This window comes from Dipodomys spectabilis, unplaced genomic scaffold, assembly GCF_019054845.1.
Source record: "Dipodomys spectabilis isolate Male_0828 unplaced genomic scaffold, ASM1905484v1 ptg000007l, whole genome shotgun sequence".
NCBI lineage: Eukaryota > Metazoa > Chordata > Mammalia > Rodentia > Heteromyidae > Dipodomys > Dipodomys spectabilis.
This window is the reverse complement of record NW_024870684.1, coordinates 1,265,513-1,287,630: the sequence shown is the minus strand read 5'-3', so window position 1 is coordinate 1,287,630 and position 22,118 is coordinate 1,265,513. Positions and strand designations below refer to the sequence as shown.

General features: G+C 40.5%; 1 protein-coding gene across 1 annotated transcript in view; it reads left to right on the top strand.

Moving 5' to 3' along the window:
* The window catches only part of C8a (complement C8 alpha chain), a 52,413-nt gene that overhangs the window by 5,449 nt on the left and 24,846 nt on the right, over positions 1–22,118 (top strand). The window contains exons 2-7 of the mRNA XM_042699259.1: positions 8,090–8,183; positions 13,960–14,104; positions 15,065–15,212; positions 17,662–17,851; positions 19,071–19,271; positions 21,237–21,477. Of these exons, the coding sequence (XP_042555193.1) occupies positions 8,090–8,183; positions 13,960–14,104; positions 15,065–15,212; positions 17,662–17,851; positions 19,071–19,271; positions 21,237–21,477 (1,019 nt within the window). The remainder of the gene's footprint in view (positions 1–8,089; positions 8,184–13,959; positions 14,105–15,064; positions 15,213–17,661; positions 17,852–19,070; positions 19,272–21,236; positions 21,478–22,118) is intronic.

Sequence of the window (22,118 nt, the reverse complement as noted above, 5' to 3'; positions counted from 1 at the left end):
GTCAGGTGCACACACACACTCACACACACATACACATCCACATCCACACACACACACACACACACACACACTCACACATATACACACTCACACTCACACTCACACATACACACTCACACACACACATATCCACACTCACACACACACACTCACATACACACACTCACACAATACACATCCACACACACTCACACACTCACTCACATACACGCACACACACTCACACACATACACATCCACACACACTCACACACTCACACACACAGACACTCACACACACTCACACACTCACACATTCTCACACACACATACACATCCACACTCACACACACTCACACATCCACACACACTCACACACACACACTCACACATCCACACACACTCACACACCCACACACTCACACACACTCACACACACACAACACACATATACTCACACACACTCTCACACACACTCACACACACATACACACATTCACACACTCACACATCCACACACTCACACACACTCACACACACTCACTCACACACTCACACACACTCACACACACACCACACACACTCACACACACATACACTCACACACACTCTCACACACACTCACACACACACATACACACATTCACACATCCACACACTCACACACACTCACACACACTCACTCACACACTCACACACACACTCACACACACACTTACACACATTCACACACTCACACATCCACACACACACACACTCACACACACACATACACACATTCACACACTCACACATCCACACACTCACACACACTCACTCACACACTCACACACACACACTCACACACCACACACACTCACACACCCACACACTCACACACACTCACACACTCACTCACACACACAACACACAACACACATACACTCACACACACTCTCACACACACTCACACATCCACACACTCACACACACTCTCACACACACTCACACATCCACACACTCACACACACTCACACATCCACACACTCACACACACTCACTCACACACTCACACACACTCACACACACATATACACACAGAGACTTTTTTGTTACATTAGTGTTTCATCAACTGTACCTACAGTCTTACAAATGTTGCATGAAAAAGAAATTACCTTTGTTCAAAAATATTGGGGGAATGCTTGGGTAAGCAAAGTAAAATGCAGAACTCCAAAGGGATATGAATACATTATTAGGCATTTTAAATCTCCACAAGTGGAACATCGCAGACGGTTTATTCAAAAGACTTTGTCCATTTTTTTCCCTTCTACCCACACCTGCATGTGTATTTTGAGACCTAGTACTCTATAGAACATACTTTGAGAAATTTTGCAATAAATTTTTGGGCTGTGCTCTCTCTGCAGATGAAAAAACTAAAAGTCAGACAGTTATAGCAACTTTCTCATAGTTACACAGTAAGCTAGAAGCAAACTAAAGCCTAGAATCAACCATTTCTGAATCTAAGAGCTCTATATTAAATGTCTGATTAATTGAGTAGATTCTTGTTATCTGAAGATGCCTTAAAAATATTTGTCATGGCTGGGTACTGGTGGCTTCATGCCTGTAAATCTAGCTACTCAGGAGGCTGAGATCTGAGGATCATAGTTTAAAGCCAGCCCCTACAAGGAAGTTCATGAGACTCTTTTTTTTTTTTTGGGGGGGTCCGGTCGTGGGGCCTGAACTCTGGGCTTGGGTGCTGTCCCTCAGCTCTTCAGCTCAAGGCTAGAGCTCTACCACTTGAGCCACAGTGCCACTTCTGGCTTTTTTCTTTTTGCTTATGTGGTGCTGAGGAATCGAACCTAGGGCCTCATGCATGCAAGGCAAGCGCTCTACCACTGAGCCACCTTCCCATCTCCATGAGACTCTTCTTTTTAAAAAAATATTTTATTGTAAAGATGCTGTACAATTACATGAGTAAGGTAATGAATACATTTCTTGTTGAGCTTTGTTTTTCTCCTACTATCTCTTCCCTTCCTCACCTCCCCCCCCCACTCCGAAGTTGTAAAGTTTATTTCAACAAAATGTCTTGTGAGTATCATTGTTGCAATGGGTCATCCTGTGTCCTTGTTTCAGCATTTTGTTATTCCCCTACCTCTCCCCAAATTAGATAAATGTATATACAAGATATTGGGTACCAAAATCAAGTACAGTGACAACAGGGGATATACTATAGGGGGAAGAACATACAAAAGAAAAAAAAATCACATTGTACATTAAAAACAACAGCAACAAAGAAAAAAAACTCTTGTGTCCTATCTTGGGGTTCATTTCGTTTAGCATCATCTTACATGGTCACATGTACATAGCTTTTGAGTTTTTCTGCTCATCTAATAAGATTATCCTAGATGTATTACAAATAAGGGAAACCATGGGACCTATGTTTCTTTGGGCCTGGCTTACTTCACTGAATATAATTTTTTCCAAGTCTTTTAATTTCCTAACAAATGGGGCAATGTCATTCTCTCTGATGGAGGCATAATATTCCATTGTGTGTATATATGTGTATGTGTGTGTGTGTGTGTGTGTGTGTGTGTGTGTGTGTGTGTGTATCACATTTTCTTTATACATTCATCTACTAAGGGGCATCTAAGACTCTTATCACTAACTACTAGAAAACCAGAAGTCATGCTTTGGCTCAAAGTAGCCTATTGCTAGCTTTGAACAAAAGAGCTCATGGACAGTGCCCAGGTCCTGAGTGAGTTCAAGCCCCACAATCAACAACAACAACAAAATTTATGTATATGTGATATATATGATATATATAAATATATCATGATTTTCTAGTCCATAGAATTATTAATGTTCTTTATATGTGGTAGACTAAAGTGGTAGAGCACCAGCCTTGAGGAAAAAGAGCTAAGGGACATCTTCCAGGCCTTGAATTTAAGCCCCACTACTGGCGTGCATAAACACACAGACACACAGACACAGACACAGACACACAGACACAGACACAGACACACACAGACACACACACAGACACACACACAGACACACACACAGACACACACACAGACACACACACACACACACACACACACCACCACCACCACCACCACCACCATGTGTATTAGTCCATTTTAACTAGCTCTACCAAATCCCCGAGGCTGAGTATTTTATCAAGTAAAGAGGCATAGCGACTCATTCTTCTGGAGTTCAAGTGTATGGTGGCAACAACTTCTTGACTCTGGTGAGGGCCTTCTGGTTATATGATAATACTGTGTATGGCATCATCCTGAGAGCCTGTGAAGAAGAGAACATGGCAACACAGGAAGCAAGAAGATGGGGTAGGACCAAGCTCTCTCTTTCTGTAACAACCCATTGTTTCAGAGCTAGTTTATCTCTATTAGGCCCAACCTACTCTGAAAAACCAGCAGTACTCCTGGTGCCCCCTGTGATGTAATTATCTTCAGTAGGAGCTACCTTTTGTGTTCTACTACCCTGGAGCCCAAATCTCCAACATATGAAGCTGAGGTGTGAATTGTAACAACCATAGCAATGAGGTCATTTAAAAGTGTATAGAATTCCTGTGGAAACATATGTGTCAAGAGTTTTAAAAGATAAATAACTAAGCATAGAGAAAAGCTAGTGTTCAATGATCGGCCTATTGTTGTGAAATTAAAACAATATGTAGTTATTATGATTTGCATTTCTGCCCTACTTGTTAAGGGGGAAAAAGTCAAGAGGTAAAATGTTATTTGCAGTGTGACCTAAACTTTACTATGAAATAAAAGATGGGAAAAAATATAACACAAATATTCATAGTGGTTGGAGTAGAAGTAATTCTTTTTCTCTGCTTATCATTGTTGGGTTTTCTTTAAAATGAGAATCTATTACTTTTATAATCATTAAAAAGTAAAGTAAATTGAAACAATCTGTTGGAATGGTCAGAGGAAATGTCAGTTATTCAGATATTGGCTGAAGGCTACAGCCCTGTAATGATGTAATGAATGGTCCTTGGGTACCTCTGTACTCCGGCCACAGTGCTATGATCGCATTGCCGAGTGGAGCTCTGTCTAGACATCATGTCATAAAGCTTTTAAAATGACAACAACACAGCACATCTCTGTCTAGGCTTTTGCCTCCATCCATTAATATTGTTTACTTTGATTTTGACATCATAACGCAGTTTCTTTGGGTTCATAATGACATTATCTTGATAATTCTATAGTGAAATTCAGAACTAACCCAAGTCCTTTTTGTTTCCAAACCCTTTTACTCTTTGCCTTCTCTTCAGATACCATCCCTCTCTCCATGTCTCCAAAATTTATACTTTTGTTATCAGTACACTCTGTCAGAAAAATGATGTACAGGCTAAACTTGAGCCAATTGGATTTTTAGATTTATTTAATGAGATTCTAACTAAGCATTGAGCTGAAACAAATCTCTCAACCTTTGCCACTGCCTGTTTCCCAGAAGTTGGTTTTATTTTTGCCCTTTCCTTCATCCCTTTTCTTTTCAGAAATGTTTATTGGGCATTTGCCATCTGTCTACTCAGGAGAGGTGAGGGGGAACTTAAGAAACAAATATACAAACTTACCCTGCATTCGTAAGATTTTAGAATCTGGTGGAAGAAACGAAAATATACTTATTATGTAAATGTGATAATTGAGTGTTGAAATGGTATGCAAAAGTTGACCACGTCATATGAGACATATCTAACCAGACTTGGCATCAGGAAATACTTTGCTAAAGAATTAATACTTAGGATAAGACTGAAAGATAGTCAATAGTTAGCTCAGGTGATGACGTGGACAGTTGGACTCACTCAGGACTGGTCTTTTCTGATAGGTGGGACACAGGAAACATATCAAGGTAAGATTTTTCGAAGGTGCCCTCCATTGAACGATAACTGGTTGTAAAGGAAAATGTACATTAGAGGGGTATCATTGAAAAGCTTTGGTATTAAGCTAACGGTGTCCTAGCCAGGTTGGAGGGCAAGTGCAGTGGGATTTCTTGAGTAGAGACAATAAGGAAAGGATAAAAAGAGTTTATAGAGCCCCAAGGAACAAGTAATAGGTGACTCATAAATTAGTGATTTGGGAGAAGAGCAGAAGGTCCAGAATGTAATCATGGAAGATGGAGAAGGACCAGGAATGGAACAAATGAGAGGGCTGGGTGTTGCAAGGCTCATGACAGGGAATGATGAATCTCCAAAGTGGTGATAGAAATGAGGTGCGAAGGAAGTTTGACAGCTAAACACTGAAGTTTTCTGTAAAAGGGCAGTAAAACTATCGTGTTATTGTCTAACATCATTTTGTAGATCAGAGTTCCTTCAAGTATATGGTCTGTAGACCATAGTGCAAATAAAAACACAATGAAAAGAGTGAATAATTTCTTGGTATTATGAAGGAATTGGTTTTGAACTCGCAGTAGGTTCAAAATAATTTTCAAAATAACGCAAGGACATCAGTTGTATTTTTTATTATGTTTCTACTTGCATTGATGATGGTGGATAAAATCGCTGTGGCCTTAGTACAAATCAAAGCAGTGGTACTAGTCTCATAGGAAAAATTAAATTTTGCTTTAAGAAGCCCTTCCTAAAGCAGGAAGAATTATTCATTCTATTAAACCTCAAGCCTTGAATAAATGTCATTTACATATTCTATGGAAACCCGAGAAGAATACCTAAAGAACTTACCAAGCACTAAAGTATAATGATTGCCTTGAGGAAAAGCAATTGCTTGAATTAAGTCAATGTAGCCACTAGTTTTCATTCAGGCTGAGCTTTGTAACAAACGGGCCCCCATCCTGGGAAGCTTAAATGACAAACACTTCTTTTTCATAGCTTAGAGGAGGCTGGGAAACACAAGGTCAAGGTACGGCAGATTCAGGTCTGGTGAGAGCTTAATTGTGGGTTCAGAACATGTCTTTCACTGTGTCCTCACACGACAGAAGGGGTGAGTGGGTTGTTAGGGATATCTTTAGTAAGAACACTAGTTCTATGTATAAGGTCTCCATCCTCTGGTTCTAATCAACCCTCTGAACCACATCCTCAAATACTATCACAATGGGGCTGTGGTTTCAGTAAATGAACTGTGAAGAGATACAAATACTCAGTTCATAAGACTACACTTGTTCTAGAACATCATTTTACTTGACAGAAATAACTGCCAGACAGGCTATGGCTGTACAGGCTTAGCTATTTTGTATACACGGTAATAAAAAGCAGAGAGTCTATCATCAAAACCGAGCAGCATTATTTGTTACCAGTGACAAAATCTGATATTTCATGTAAAAAGCAAAACATACCAGTGTGAACTTGATGAGGTTGCTGGTGATATTAGCATTTTCGATTTCTCATATTGTACAGTATAATGTGTTAAGATATGTATACTTAGGGAAGTATTCATTTTCAGTGCTTAATGTTACAAAAAATGATCATTATATGAACAAGAGCCATTCCAAGTATAGACTAATGGATTTTAATGTATTAGAGGGCAAGAGTTCATTGAGATGCTTTCAGACTTCATGCAGCAACTAATGCATATAAAAGTTTGTTGTGCCAAAGAGAAGATCCAGTTATCTAAAAGGATACTTAAACATTCCTGCTTTTTTTTTTTTTTTGCAACTACATCACCATGTGAAGCAAGATTTTTTTCTCCCATAAACTTTCACCATAACAATATAATAGCAACAGATTGAATGAAGAAGCAGAAAGAAAATCCTGCTTTTTCTTAAACCAAACATTAATGAGACCTGTAAGACATGGAAGACAATTATACTCTTCTCACTGATTATTTTTTCTTGATAATATACTTTAAAATAAAACCACTTATGGTAACACTTTAAAGGTCTACTGTAATTTTAAAAAAATTAACACATATTTTAAAAATATCTTTAATTCTTAATTCTAGGAATGTCATCACTCAGAAGCTCTTTGGGCCCTTCCAAAATTGGTTAGAATTTAAAGGGGTCCTAAGATCAATGCTAAAGATAAGTATTATAGTTCTGATTAGCCATGGTTATTTTCCTAGGCTTTTAACCTAGTTATTATTATTGCTCATGAATAGCCACTTATAATTAGCAGGAGAGATTTGAAGGACTGACTTTGCATACTATGCTAAGGAAATAACTGCCATTTATCACAGTCCAGACTGTCTGGCTCCCAGAGGCTGGGCAGTCCTGACACAAGATTCGACCTTTTAAACCTCTGGGCAGGCTGCCTGGTTTTGAAGCTGCAGCAGCAGCAATGATGCTGTGGGAGGAGGAAAAGGCTTGGAAACAGTTAGTTTGTGGCTTATTTACCTAACCCCAGGTGATCCGGCTAAGCTTAACTTGTGAAGGAGCAGTATGGGGCTAGAGAAGATCACAGTCTTGGAGAAAGACCAGTTTCTACCTCTTTCCCACTTGCCTGTATTACCACTCTCACCCCCACCCCTTTCTACCTCCTTTCCTACTCCTGAAGGATGATTAGTAAAATGAGGTAATAGCATAATCAGGAACAGGAAGTGAGCTTTGCTATTAAACCAACTAGTTCAAATATTCCCTGTCTTTCCTAGGTTATGACTACAGAGGCTACTTAGCTATCAGGACTTTCAGAATTCTTACATTTAAAATATTTACCTCCTAAGATTATTATAGATATAGATATAACTAATATCCGGCATATAAAACTTAAAACTAAATTTTAGGAAACAGTTCATAAGCCTTTTGACACCCTTTCAGTAACCCCACTTATGTTACTTTACATATACTTTTATAGATGGGAAGATAGCTCAGAGATTTTAAGTAACTTGCTCAAGTTTTCTAAGGCAGTGATGGTTAAGATTCAGTCTTCTGACTCCACACTCCATGTTTCTAGAGACAGGGATTTCTGCTATTTTACCTTATCAAAAATTGCTAGCTCTCCTCAGAATTCATCTCTCTAAGTGATAATCATTTTATCTATCTGGAATTGATATAGCATTAAAGTTGAGATAGATCTTCTAGGACCTTATTGATGTCTATCCATGATAGGAGCCCTATTTCTTACAATTCATGCCGAACTATGAAGAACATGTGCAAGAATTTCTCCTTTGCTTAAGTTTTGCATCTTGAAAGGGATTCAAAGCTCTTTTCCTTTCTTTAGAAGAGTAAGTCGGGCAGTGAGCCCTGCAGCAGTTGCATGTCAGCTCAACAACTGGTCAGAGTGGACAGATTGCTTTCCATGCCAGGACAAAAAGGTGAGCCATTTATGTCCAGTTGGGAGAATTTCCTATTGGATCTGTGCACTGAGAATTCAAATGGAAATAAGAAGTTGGGCGAGAAATCTAGACCTCTGGGGGTGAAATACCTATTTGGATGTACATATTTGGAAACACTGGGCTCATGGACAGTGACTTAGTTTACACCACTGCCTGTACCTTGTGTATTGGCCATTACTGCCAAATTCAAGTGTTTAAGCCTTACATCTTCAGTTTAGATCAGGTGTTACCTTTTAACTGCTCTGGTGCTTTGAACTTGCTTAGTTTGTCTTCTCTGTGCCTCAGTTTCCTTATCTGTACATGGGAGTGCTAATAGCTCCTGCAGTACAAGGTTATTGAGCACTAATAGAATGATGCTTGCTTTGCTAGCACTTTTCATGCCATCTGGCATAGAGCAAGCCTCTGAGACATGTTGCTGTTTTTGTAGTTATTGAATATGCTTTCTCTAGCCCCACTTGCAGTGCATCAAATCCAGCCCCATTTCTTGCTCACCAGAGCTCTTTTTTTGTTGTTGTTGATTGTGGGGCTTGAACTCTGGGTCTGAGTGCTATCCCTCAGCTCTTCAGCTCAAGGCTAGCACTCTACCACTTGAGCCACAGTGCCACTTCCGGTTTTCTGGTAGTTTATTGGAGATAAGGGTCTCATGAACTTTCCTACCCAGGCTGGCTTTGAACAGTGATCCTTAGATCTCAGCCTCCTGAGTAGCTAGGGTTACAGGTGTGAGCCACCGGTACCTGGCTACACCAGAGCTCTTGATGGAGCTACTTACTGTCATCCAGCCTGTAGACAGACTCATCATCATCTTTGGTTAGACATAGGTGCTTTGCGAATGCTTTGTTATTTATCTTATAATTTCATAATTTTATTTTATTATTTATTTTATTATTTGCCAGTACTGGGCTTGAACCCAAAGCTTCACACTTGCAAGACAGGTATTCTGTGACTTAAGCCATGCTTCGTCTGATGAATATTTTGGATGTTTGTTCAAAATTGCAGAGCCTCACAAGCAGTGAAAACAAAATGTGAACCTAGTTTGTTTATTTTAAAGATTGAACTGCCTTCTGCTTCACTCAGCTCTGTGAAGGGTCAAGAACCCTACACTGCCTTGGTGTAAAGTACCTGGCCCCCATGTGCCCAGTTTGCTCTGACATCCTGAATTTGTTTCCCGAGTCAGCTGTATCACTAGTACACATTGGATAGAAGCACAGGAACTTATTCCCTCACTCTGCTGGGGGTCAGGAGACTGAAACCAGGTGTCAGAGTGGCTAGGCTCTTTTCTGGAGGCTCCGGGGTACAGTCTGGGCTTTGTGTGTTTTGGCATCTGGTATCTGTCAACAGGCTTTAATCATGACTGCATGACTCTCCCTGGCCACACTGTTTCTTCTTTTTCCATGAGCCTTCTCCTCTATGTCTGTCTGCAATATTCTCCCCTTGCCTTTCAGGAAGGCAGTGCAATAAATAAGATTTGGGGCTACCCACATAACCCAGGTAATTGAAACCCAAAACTTCTACCTTTTGCAAAACCTTTTTCCACATAAGGGCATACTTACATGTTCTACAGATCAGAACATGATGTCTCTGTGTGGCCGTTATCCATTCTACTCAACAACTGAAACTCCTTTTTGTTTCCCATCTCATTTCACTTAGAGAGCAGACAGCACAGTGGACTCCGTTCTAGCTTAAGTCAGAATGGTCTCACCACTTTAGTGACCCCCCAAATCCTTTGTGTGTCTTTATAGCAAACTCGGAGAGAATGAAATTCTGTTAATTATGTGAGAAGAAGACCACTTCAGTTGCTTTTTGTTAATATGTTTCCTCCTCTCAAAAATCATCCGAACAAAGATGTGCATTTCTGGAAAGAAACATTATGTAGTAGGCAGGAATGAAAATGATTTCTTAATGATGACAAGTACAGGCAATAGCACGGAGAAGTCCCTAAGGGAATCTGGGCACCAACCTCCATGCAACATAGTGTCTTCATTATTGGATAGCAACATAGGAAATGGGAACCTGCTGGAAGTGAGCCGGAAGGCTGACCGCATCCCTCCAAATATAGGAACTATGGGAAGGACAATAATGGGCATTAATAGTCACTGCTTATCAAATATGCTCTATGTACCACACACTGCCATGATGCTCCAAATAAATATACTGTCTAGTTTGACTTCACAGACAGCTGGGCAAGCTAAACACCACACTCCACTCCATAAAGGTCATACATTAAGAAAAAGGGAGAGCCTAAACCCTACTTAGACTGACTTCAAAACCCTGAAAGGTTGACTGCTCCATTCTACCAGAGAGAAACAAGTGACATTAACAGCCACCTAATTCAAGCTCTTCTATGGTAGCCTAACAGCTGGCAGAAAAATGGTGGATTGAACTAAAGACCTATGTGCTTGCTGTACTCAGAAAGGGCTCTACAATTTGAGTTTATGCCACCAGCTCTTTCAATTTATGTTTGTTTTTCAGATAGACTCTCTCTCTCTCTCTCTCTCTCTCTCTCTCTCTCTCTCTCTCTCTCTCTCTCTCTCTCTCCCTCTCCCTCTCCCCCTCTCCCTCTCCCTCTCTCCCTCTCTCCCTTCCCTCCCAGGATTTAACTCTGGGTCTTGTATATGCTATGTGAGCACTCTATAATCCTGTAGCCTTAGGCACCATACCCTCAGCCCTTTTATTTTTGAGATTGTGTCTCTAACTTTGTCTGGAGGGGACTTGAACTGGAGATTCTCCTATCTTCATCACCCGAGTTGCTGGGATTATATGCAAGTGCTAAACATGTCTGGTATAAGAGCTGCTTTATTTACTGTGTTGTCACTAATATTGTCAATGCTCTCTAATTCATCCCATTTTACAGATGAGAAAATCAGGGATAAAAGTCATTAAGCAGTTTACATAGGATGACTGCAATTGCATAGCTGTTGGAATTCCTACCCAGTTTAACATGGGATTTACAAATGCCCTTAACCTCATAAACTTGTGAAAAGTCTAGAGACAAAGAATGTAGTGTTTGGGGCTGGGAAGGTGGCTCAATGGTAGAGTGCTTGCCTTGCATGCATGAGGCCCTGGGTTCGATTCCTCAGCACCACATAAGCAAAAAGAAAAAAGCCAGAAGTGGCGCTGTGGCTCAAGTGGTAGACCGCTAGCCTTGAGCTGAAGAGCTGAGGGACAGCGCCCAGGCCCAGAGTTCAGGCCCCACAACTGGACCTCCCCCCCCCCAAAAAAAAGAATGTAGTGTTTGACCAATCATAGGCCTCAATACATGGTGGCTTCCATCACTACCATCACCATATTGGTTTAAAACTGTTGTACTTTTTAGAGAGTGAGAAAGCGAATTATGGGAACCCTGATCACTGAGAGTCAAGAATGTGGATAGAAAATGGAAATATCTAGGTGTTTTCAAATTAAACATTAAGTATAGTCTCTTTGTACAGAGTTTTGAAACCTCTTACTATTATTATTAACTAGAAGACAGAAAAAGCAGGTGGACAGGTTTGATGCTTACCTCTCCTTGTTACCTTTTCCTCTTTGCCAGTGAGCCCTCATATAGACTGAGTGGGAAGAATGCTATGGTTTGAGCCACCCTCCAAGGCTTCATTTGTTGAAATTTAATTCCTATTGTGAGATATTAAGAGGATGAAAGCTTAATTAAGTCTGTAATGTTCAGAAGTAGACCCCTCTCTTTTACTGAATAGGTTGACAGTTTCTCTCCCCACCCCCACCTCACTATGTGATACCTTGTACCACCTTGGAACTCTGCCAGCAATGTCAAATGTAGCTGTGGCCCTGGTACCCCAAGAAGTATTAGCCAAATCAAACATCCTTTCTTTAAAACTTAGCACATTATTGGCAACACAAAATGGACTAGGAGAGGGCAAAAGGAAAGAATGTCTCTATAATTCTTCACTGGAAGAGTCCTCATGGATACTGGTAATGCTGTGCTATTGCCTCTGTTTACTGGGCATAGGTGGTTCCATACATGCTTTTGATTTGTCAGTCATGGGGCTTGAACTCAGGGTCTGGGTGCTTTCACTAAACTCTTTTGCTCAAAGCTAATTCTCTATCATTTTGACCCACAGCTCTACTTCCATTTTTTTGTAGTTAATTAGAGATTAGTCCCATGGAGTTTCTTCCCTGGGCTGACTTTGAAAGGTGATCCTCAGATCTCAGCCTCCTGAGTAGCTAGAATTACAGGCCTGAACCACCAGCACCAGGCCCATATACTTACATATTACATAGTCCCTAGAAGGTAAGGAACCATTACACCCATCCGCATACTGAAAAGAAAAGGAACTCAGGTAAGGTAACCAACTTGAGATCTGGGATTGGTAAGCAAATCTGGTGTGTGAACCCAACTCCACCAAATTCTTGTGCACATGCTCTTTTTACTTTAGGATACAGGTAAAAAAAAATCAGTCACTTTAACTAGTAAACTCTAAATCACCTACCACATTTGACAGATTTGGAAACTGAACCAAATACAGATACTTTATACAGCAAGTAAGAAGTGGACTCACAGAAACATGGATGCTCCAAGTTTTGCTTCCTTATATACTAAAATCTTGGAGAAAGGACTTTGGGCTGAGCTAGGGGCCAAAGGCAGCATAAGATCCAGAGCTATTATGTTCCCAGAGCAGACACTGTATGGGTGATCTCCACCCAACTTGTCACGCTTCGGCAAAGCAGTGGTTAGACCTCGTATTTCTCTGAATATCGTAGTCTTCAGTTTCTACCTTGTACCCAAGTACCTGATACCACATATCATTAAAAAAGGCTCATTATTATTCCTTAGATTTTAATAGATTGAAATGATTTTAATTATCTTCTGTTCTTCTATTAATAATTCCCTGTTATCAGCACTCAAGTTTGGACTCACAGATTCAGATGACATCTTCACAACTCTCTTGTCCCTTCCAAATCTTGCATGGACTCTTTTTAATAATCAAGGCAATCTCTCAATGCCCATAATTTCCTGTAATTTCAAGAAAAAGCTGCTGTATGTTGAAGTAAAATAAAATAAAATTCCTAGTTTGGGCTATGATTGGCCTGGGTTGAGTCACGGTCAATTCTTGAAGCAATTGCTACAACGAACGCAGAAGGGCTTCTCTGTGTCAGCTGGGCCAGGTTTATATTTATGCCCCCTATTATTGAAAAGATGGTTCATATTCAAAGGAAAGAGGGGATGAAATGGCCATAAGCAAGGCTGGAAAGAAAAAGCAGTTCTTACAAATGCTCCTAGGAATGCACCTGACAGTACATCAAGTTCAAATGCATGAAGCCACATGCATTTTTAATCCTCATCTTTAATCACCCCCCTCCTATGCAAAAAGCACACAGACTGTTAGAAAGATGGACAAACAAGTGGATAGTCCACACGACCTTTTCTGACAAGTGCTAGTAGAGAGAGAAAGCACACGGAAGTGTCAAATATGCTATTGAGTTAGCAAAGGCTTTTGGGAGGAGCTACACCAGGAAGCTGGAGAAATGGCTGTTAACTGGTTGAACAAAGGAACAGCAAGTAGAAAGACCCTCAAATCATTCCATCCCAGTCTTTCCTGTGGTGCCAGAAGTTCCCCTGCAGTATTTCAGCTTGTGACTCTGCCTCCTCTGGTTAAATACCACTGTTTATGCACATCTGTCCCCCCAGAAGACAGCTCTATAGGCAGCTCTCAATCATGAGACAGTTGTTCCTTATGTTCCTGTCTGCACCAGCCCTGGGTGATTGACTGACAAGACTGTGTCTGTTCTAAATCTGATTTAGTACCGATACCGGAGCCTCTTGCAGCCAAGCAAGTTTGGGGGAGCCATCTGCAGTGGTGATATCTGGGATCATGCCAGCTGTTACAGCTCCGCACCTTGTCTACAGCAAGCACAGTGTGGACAGGATTTCCAGTGTAAGGAGACAGGTGAGTAGTGCTCCTGTGGTATTCCAGCAGTGCCTGTCAAACAACAAACAAAGTACGTGTGTGCCCCGGGGGGTTTGTTGAAGTGCATATCCTTAACCCTTTCCCCCAGAGGTTGTCTCTCATTCCCAAGGTTTGGGAATCAGCCCCAGAATCTACATTTTAAGTCAAATCTGCAATCCATCGAATCTTGGTTGACATTTGTAGGAACGTTCGTTGATTAATTCAAGAAAAAGGACAATTCATCTATCCATCCACTCTCTTCACAAGGATTTACTGGATATTATATGCCAGAAAGTGTACAGCTGAGGTTAATAAAGAGATAAAACAATATGCCTGCCCTTGTGATTCTCCTAGTCTGTGTGGGAGACAGACTTATAAGAGGGCAATTACAATATCATGTGATGACCACTGGAACGGACCTTAGTACCTGGTTATGTAGGTCCAGCAGGAGTGGTCCACATTCTCTTTCAGGAGGCAGGGATGGCTGCCTAAAATGGTCTTTGAGCTGGACTGGAAAATAATAATAAGTTTCTGAGAGAAAGAACATGCGAAAACATGAAGATTCAGGGACATAATCATGTTACAATGCATCAGAACTTTGGAAAGAGAGTCAGGCAAGGACCACTATGCTAACCTAGTACCTACCGTGAGATAAGTAACTGTGGCATTTGAAAGATGGTTTTGGGGAAGCTATTGGCAAACAGCAGAGCAAAGGGATGGTAAGGCCAGACAGACATTTTAGGATTGCAGGAACAGCAATGTGGAGGCTGCATAAAAGTGGGAGGGGTGGGCAGGTCCAAGCTGGAGGCAACAGCAAGAGCTAAGGAGGCCAGAAGGAGAGCTGCAACTGTGAGGAGAGGATGGGCAGCTGGGAGGGCAACAGGTAAAAATGCTTGGGGACTGGACACGGGTCAGGGGGTCCAGGGGTCTCAGCAGCAGCCTCCGCTTTGCCTTTTCTAGGTCGCTGCCTGAAACGTCACCTCGTGTGTAATGGAGACAGAGACTGCCTTGATGGATCTGATGAGGAAGACTGTGAAGATGTCAGGGCTAGCGCAGACGACTGCAGTCAGTATGAACCGATTCCGGGATCAGACAGGGTGGCCTTGGGGTGAGTCGCCAGTCTTTAGAATGAGGGGTGATTTCTCCTCCTCCATGAGCATCCGTTTTGGAGAAAGAACAGCCTGTTTTGGAGGTTTTCTTCGGAAACCTCCACAAGCCTCCCTCTCTTATGTCTGAGGTGGCTTATGGGTTCCTTCCCACAATGAATGCAAAAAGGGGCTGCAGGTCTGGTAAAGGCACAAGTAGTCGAGTGCCTGCTGAACAAGCATGAGCTCCTGAGTTTAATCACCAAGAATCTTCATGTACCCTCCCCTATCTATACCTTCCTCACCACCCTCTGTCTCTTCTTTCTGAAGAGCTCACTCCTATTAACAGATGGTGTAAGAACTTCTGGATAAGTTAATGCATTAACTATCTACTGTTTGGAAAACAAATCTATATATACCGTGCATTAAAGACGGGGGTACATAAGTATAATTATGTTATACATAACTCACTTTAATAGTATAGTTTGATGAATTCCCAGCCCCCATCTATCCAATCTCCTTTTACTAAGCAGCAATATTTTATAACAGGCATCATGTTAACTACGACCTGATGGAAAAATTCAAAATAGTGTCTGGTTGTTTTTTTTAAAAAAAGAAAAATAGTTTGATTAGAACATAGCTTTCATCTTACAGTGGCAGAGTTGAGTACTTGCAATGGCCTATGAAGCCTAATAAATTTACCATCTGACCATTTAACAAAAAAGTTTAGTGACTCTTCCATAGTATGGCACTGGGATAATTTAGTTGACCACTTCTTGTAGAAAGATAATTAGGCTTTTTCCCCTCTTATAAACAATGCTGTAATGAACTTTCTTTCTTTCTTTCTTTCTTTCTTTTTTTTTTTTTTGGGTCTGGTTGTGGGCCTGAACTCTGGGCCTGGGTGCTGTCCCTCAGCTCTTCAGCTCAAGGCTAGTGCTCTACCACTAAGCCACCTTCCCAGCCCTGTAATGAGCTTTCTTATATACCTATTTTTTATGCATATATCTGATTGGGAGAGCTTCTGTTCATAATAGTAGTCCTTTAGATTACACCTTTTCTCTTCTACTGGGGCTTTTGCAAACAGCTTTTCCAAATACATCTAGGTTTTAGTAATCTTTAATGGTTACAGTACAATATTTAGGCTCACTGCTGTTTTGAGTCTTTGTTTGGTCTGTTATAGAGGCTATATTTATGAGCCAGTGGAAGAAGCATATTCAGCAGATAGGGAGTTAGAAAGTGCAGGATGGAATAAAGGTAAAGAACTTAGATTTTTACTGTCAAAAAACATCTTAGAAAAATTCAACTGTGACTATAGGCAAGTATCTTAATTTTTGGAACTTCAATTTCTCCATTTGCAAAATTGTCAAGAGGTTGAAAGTTAATGTATGCTAAATGTCTAGTTTAGCATGTATTCAATTCATCATAGCTATTAATACATCATTTCTACTAAGAAGAAGAAAGAGATAGAGAGAGGAAGCAAAAAAGGAAGTTAACATACATTGAATTCTTATTCTTTGTCAGGTGCTCTGTAATTACCCATTTATTTTTTGAGGTAGGTTATAGTCACAGTTTATCTCATGTTCTTTTTCTGTCATTGTGCCTTGTTGCAGGCAGCATACACAATAACAGTAGGTGTTGTGTCAGTGGTAAGTGCTAAATGCTATGGGAGCCTAGGAAGGAATTGACTGACTATGTACAAAGAAGGCTATGTAAAGGAGGTATCATTTGAGTTGGGTCTTAAAGGCTAAATAGGAGTTTCAGAGATGTTTTTTATTATTTGTATCTTAAGAGGCTTTGAGTTTTGAGTATTAGTGCTCTCAGCCAACCCACCTGCTTTTGCTCTATTAACAAAGTCACAGTTGCAGAACATGACTGTTGCACTGTGTTCATTTGACATCTCAGACAATGGCTTTCTGGAGATTCGAGTCTCAGCTTTTGCACTGGGCCTCACAACTGCTATTTCCAATTCACTTCTTAGTAGTAGGGCCTTTCTGAAATAATACTAACAATAGCACAGTAGGGCTATCTATTTAGTTCTTACTTAGCATATGTTAAGCATGTTTATGATTCCTTTATGATGGTAGTAGTCTTGCTAATTTCTTTATAAAAATGGCTAAATTAACAGACAGGGAAATTAAATGAATTGCCTTTGGTCAAGGAGCTAGATAGGGCAGAGCTGTGATCTTGGTTCCTCAGAATTTACTCAACAACTATGTAAGGGCACTGGTTCAGATGTGGAACAGAGCTGTCTAGATTTTCTGGCTAAAGGACACTTGGGGGACCAGGCCTAGCTCTCTTGTCTTAACTCCCAGTTAAAAGCCTTAAGGTAGTCAATGAAACCCTGGGGTTCCAAAGTACAGAGTTTGAGAAATCACTGCTCAGTCTACCAGCTGCAACCTGTTCTAGAAGACAACATTTATCTCTGGCTTTCTTGAAGTTCCTTCCTAGAAGCTATCTTCTTTGTTAATGTAGGTACAATATCCTGACCCAGAAGGAAACTCAGAGTGTGTATGATGCCAGGTATTATGGGGGCCAGTGTGAGACGGTATACAATGGGGAATGGAGGGAGCTCCGTTATGACCCCACCTGTGAGCGTCTGTACTATGGAGAGGATGAAAAATACTTCCGGAAACCCTACAACTTCCTAAAGTACCACTTTGAAGTAAGTCTGAACAGATGCACTTTCAGGCTACTGCAGGATGAGGGGTAGAAGAAGTTTATTAGTGGAGAAGCTTTGTTCTGGGGGCCTTTATTTTCCATAGAGTTTACCTGTGGCTTTAGGTCCCTTCACACGTGTGTCCCTAACACCCAACTTGGTGTTGATGGTGCTGAGAAGTAAGGGCAGCACTAGGGAGAGGGAATAATGGTGAGTAGGGCTAGCCACCTGTTCAACATTGGCTGCATCCCAAGATCAATCTGGGCCCTCTTCTCAGTGCCAGTCAGAAGACTCATCCCAAAGTGTGGCTATTAGAGGCTATAATGATGTAAGGCCATGAGCAATCAGACCCTGTCCCTTGCTGACACACTCTCTTAATCTTTAAAGTAGGTGCATAGCATAGATGGGCAGGATTCTAAGATTCATGCCCCTGCAGCTCACATTGGTCATGTTCATATCTTCCTTTTGTCCATGATTTTGTTTAGAATAAAAGTTTCCTTTGTTCTGAAGTGCTTGCAAATTGCTGCTGATCCATAAGACTCTTCATGTCTAAAATCCCATCGTCTTCTGGTCCCTCAGAGCATCACATAGCTCGCGGTCAGTTCCAGACCCTGTTCATGGTTGTTCATTTCCTTACTCACACCCCTGAGGTGCTATGCACATGTGGTACACATGATAAATGTTTGCCTCATGTTAAGACTCCAACTTCTATATCGATTATCCCACTTCATCTTCACAATGGCAACATGAAATAGATATCATCATTGCCCCATTTTGGTACAAGAATGAGATATAAAGCAATAAAATACCAGTACCTACCTACTTTACTGCAGTAGGTGGCAAAGGCAAGATTCAAACTGAGGTCTACTAAAGTAAGGCTAGGCTACGTATCATCTAGAAGAGTGAATCCATACACATAGCATAAAGTAGTCGTGCATATTGTATCTGTACACGTTTTATCAATACAATCAGATACCAAGATGATTTTGAACTATTATCTTAACACATCTTTCCTACCCTCAAGTTACTCAAGGGAAACTATTGATAACATCATCTTATATGATCATATATAAAACAAAGGAAGAGGTAACAATGCTTGATAGAAAATGTACTCATTACCTTCCTCATGTAACTGTAACCCCTCTGTACACTATTTTTACAATAAAAACATATTTAAAAAATAGTCTCTGTGCACAGAACTAAGATTTACTTGTTTTTTTTCCAGCCCCTGGCAGACACTGGCATCTCCTCAGAGTTATATGATGACGTGAATGACCTCCTTTCTAAAGTAAAAAATGAGAAGTTTCAGTCAAGTGGTCTGACCCTTGGCATAGGCCCAGCAGACAAGTCTGTAATGGTGAATGTAGGGGTATCACAGTCAGATGAATCTTCGTTCTTGAAGAAGTTAAACAAGTATAATAAGAAGGTATTAAAACATAATGTCTGTGCCTCACAGTTTTCTGTAATCTACACTGAACACGTATTACCTTAATTGCATTAAAAAGTACAGTAGTAATTGAACCTTAATTTGCTTGTATAATTGGAAATGTCTGATCAGTGGTAATCATGTTTGTTTTTCTTATTAAGCTTTTGCACACAGAATCATCACAAAGGGAATAAAATTGGACTCTAAGATTAAAACTCTTATCATTTTACCCCTCCCCCATATCTTTTTTCATGGTTACCTGGAGCTTATAGTGAAACACATAAGCTGGTAATGTGTTGAAGATAAACTGCTAGACCTTCTACATTTGACTTGGGAGGTTTCTACAACAAGCTTTGGTTTTCTAAATAGATAAGAAAACTGTTATGGTCAATAAGTCTTTCATTTGTCTGTCAAATATTTACTACTATCTATTGTCTGGAAGGGTTAAAAAAAATTGTTCCTTGCGGAGGGGCCATTCATCTGAACTAAGATTCAAAGACTACTACAAATGACAGACAAAGGGAGACAGGTATTGGGAGAAGGTGTTTGTATTAATCAGCTTTCTGATACTGTAGTAAAGTGCCTGTGAATTAACTTAAATGGTACAAGGTTTATTTAACTCGTGATTTTGGAGAGTCCAGTCCAAGAAGAGGCATGTATATTGTTTTAGGTCTCTGATACAGGTGCTGGATGGAAACTGCCAGAAATGACAGTGCAGCAAATTGCTCACACTATGAACCAGGAAGAAAAGAAAGAGAAAAGGGGACCCAAGTCCTACAGTTTCCTTGAGGGGCACACCTCCAATGACCTAAAGACCTCCCACTAGACTTTACCTCCTAAGGCTTTACCACCATCCCAGCAGTGTCACACACTGGGAAGCAACCTCTAATGCATGGTCATCTAGGGGCATTTTACACCACCAACTATAGAAATATAGTCGTGGGAATCAGCATGTGCAGAGGCTTGAGGTGAAAAACGCCTCACACAAGCTGTCAGAAGCAGAGGATGGAAGGGAAAATGAGGGAGTAATGAGGATGGAGAGGTTATCATGGTTATCATTTACTGAATCGATTCGAAATGCACCAAAAAGCCTCAGTAACACTGGTATCAGGACTATGGATCTACTTGAAGTTCAAAACATTAGCTTTGGTGGTGAAAACACAGTTATAAAAATTAACTTACTCAACAAGTACAAATTGAATTCTGAAGCTTTGCACAAATTAGCTATTGATCTGAAGGGTAACTATTGCTTTGAGTTCTTGTTATAAGTGTTAGTATGGACTGTTCTAAAAGCAAGTGGCCTCTTCAAACTTTCATTATCACTTTGAATCAAGGTTTTCATTACCTGGAGAAAGGCCTACAAATGACCATATTACTCTAAAACTTACTCAACATGCCCTTCTGGAGCTCTCTCTCATACCCACTGTACAATGTTGCTGCTTTTTTCTTTGTTACTAAATACAAAAAGATTACTACTAGAATATAAGCTTTGTGAGGGCAGGGGCTTGTCTCATTGAAGATCATTTCCTTTGTACCTTGCAAAATGCATATAACCACCGGCATAGTTGGTAATTGTTCAATTTATTAAATGGCATTTCACTATGTCATCAAACATACTCCATTTTATATATAGATATGACTGAACTGTGCTGAGGATGTAAAGAGATGACAATGCACTTGAGTCAGAATAGAAGAGGGAAGAACAGTGATGAGGCCATTATGGGAACTAACCCAGGTGGGAGTTGATTGAACTGAAACCATGGAGGAGCTTATGAATGCACGGGAGAAGAAATGTGGCATCTATTGGCATCCAATGCATGCTTGTAAAGATCTATTTTATTCCATGCATTTATGCTTATCTATTTTCCTAAGCTACTGAAAACTGACAGTTTGCATTATCTCATATCATAAAAAGTGATCTGTCTTTGTGCTGTTGCCTCATTCAATGGTAATTGTTTTTGGCAGAGATACAACTTTATGAGAATTTTCACAAAGGTTCAGACTGCCCATTTTAAGATGAGGAGGCATGATATTATGCTGGATGAAGGAATGTTACAGTCATTAATGGAGCTTCCAGAGCAATACAATTATGGCCTATATGCCAAGTTTATCGACGATTATGGCACCCACTACATCACCTCTGGATCCATGGGTGGCACTTATGAATATATCCTGGTGCTTGACAGAGAAAAAATGGAATTATTTGGTGAGTAGAGCAGAAGCTACAGGCCTGCCATGATCAATACACAAGCATGTATCACACACACATACACACATACACACATGCACACACACACACATACCACCTGTCATGGATTGTTGTCTAAGCACTGATGGATCTCTGGGTGATCCTGTTTTGCTCTCATGATAACTCTGAGCTAACTCTTATTGTTTTAGGGAGGTGCCATCCATCACAATAAACAACTAATAAGCATGAGAGAAAGAATTTGAACCTAGACTTGTCTAGGCTCCCTATAATAGGTGTTTCATATTACCTCACAGTTACCTCTAAATTTCAAGAAAGTGAAAACTTGTTACCTCTAAATTTCAAGAAAGTGAAAACTTGTTTTGACTATAGATGTGGTTGGTTTTTTTTGTTTGGTACTTGTACTTGCCTTCAGTTAATGAAGCTAAAAGGCAAAGTCAACCAGGATCCTCTCTTCTGCTTCACTCCTGTAACTTTCTAGGACCTCAGTTCTTTCTCATCCACCATCTTTTCTTCATTTCCATCCTTCAGTAGTAAGCTGGCTCTTGTCTGTCACTTACTCTTAAACCTCCATCCAGATGGTGTCTGGGGCCTGTCACTCCTTCCAATCCCTCTCAGCAATTGTGACCAAGTTGAGCTTC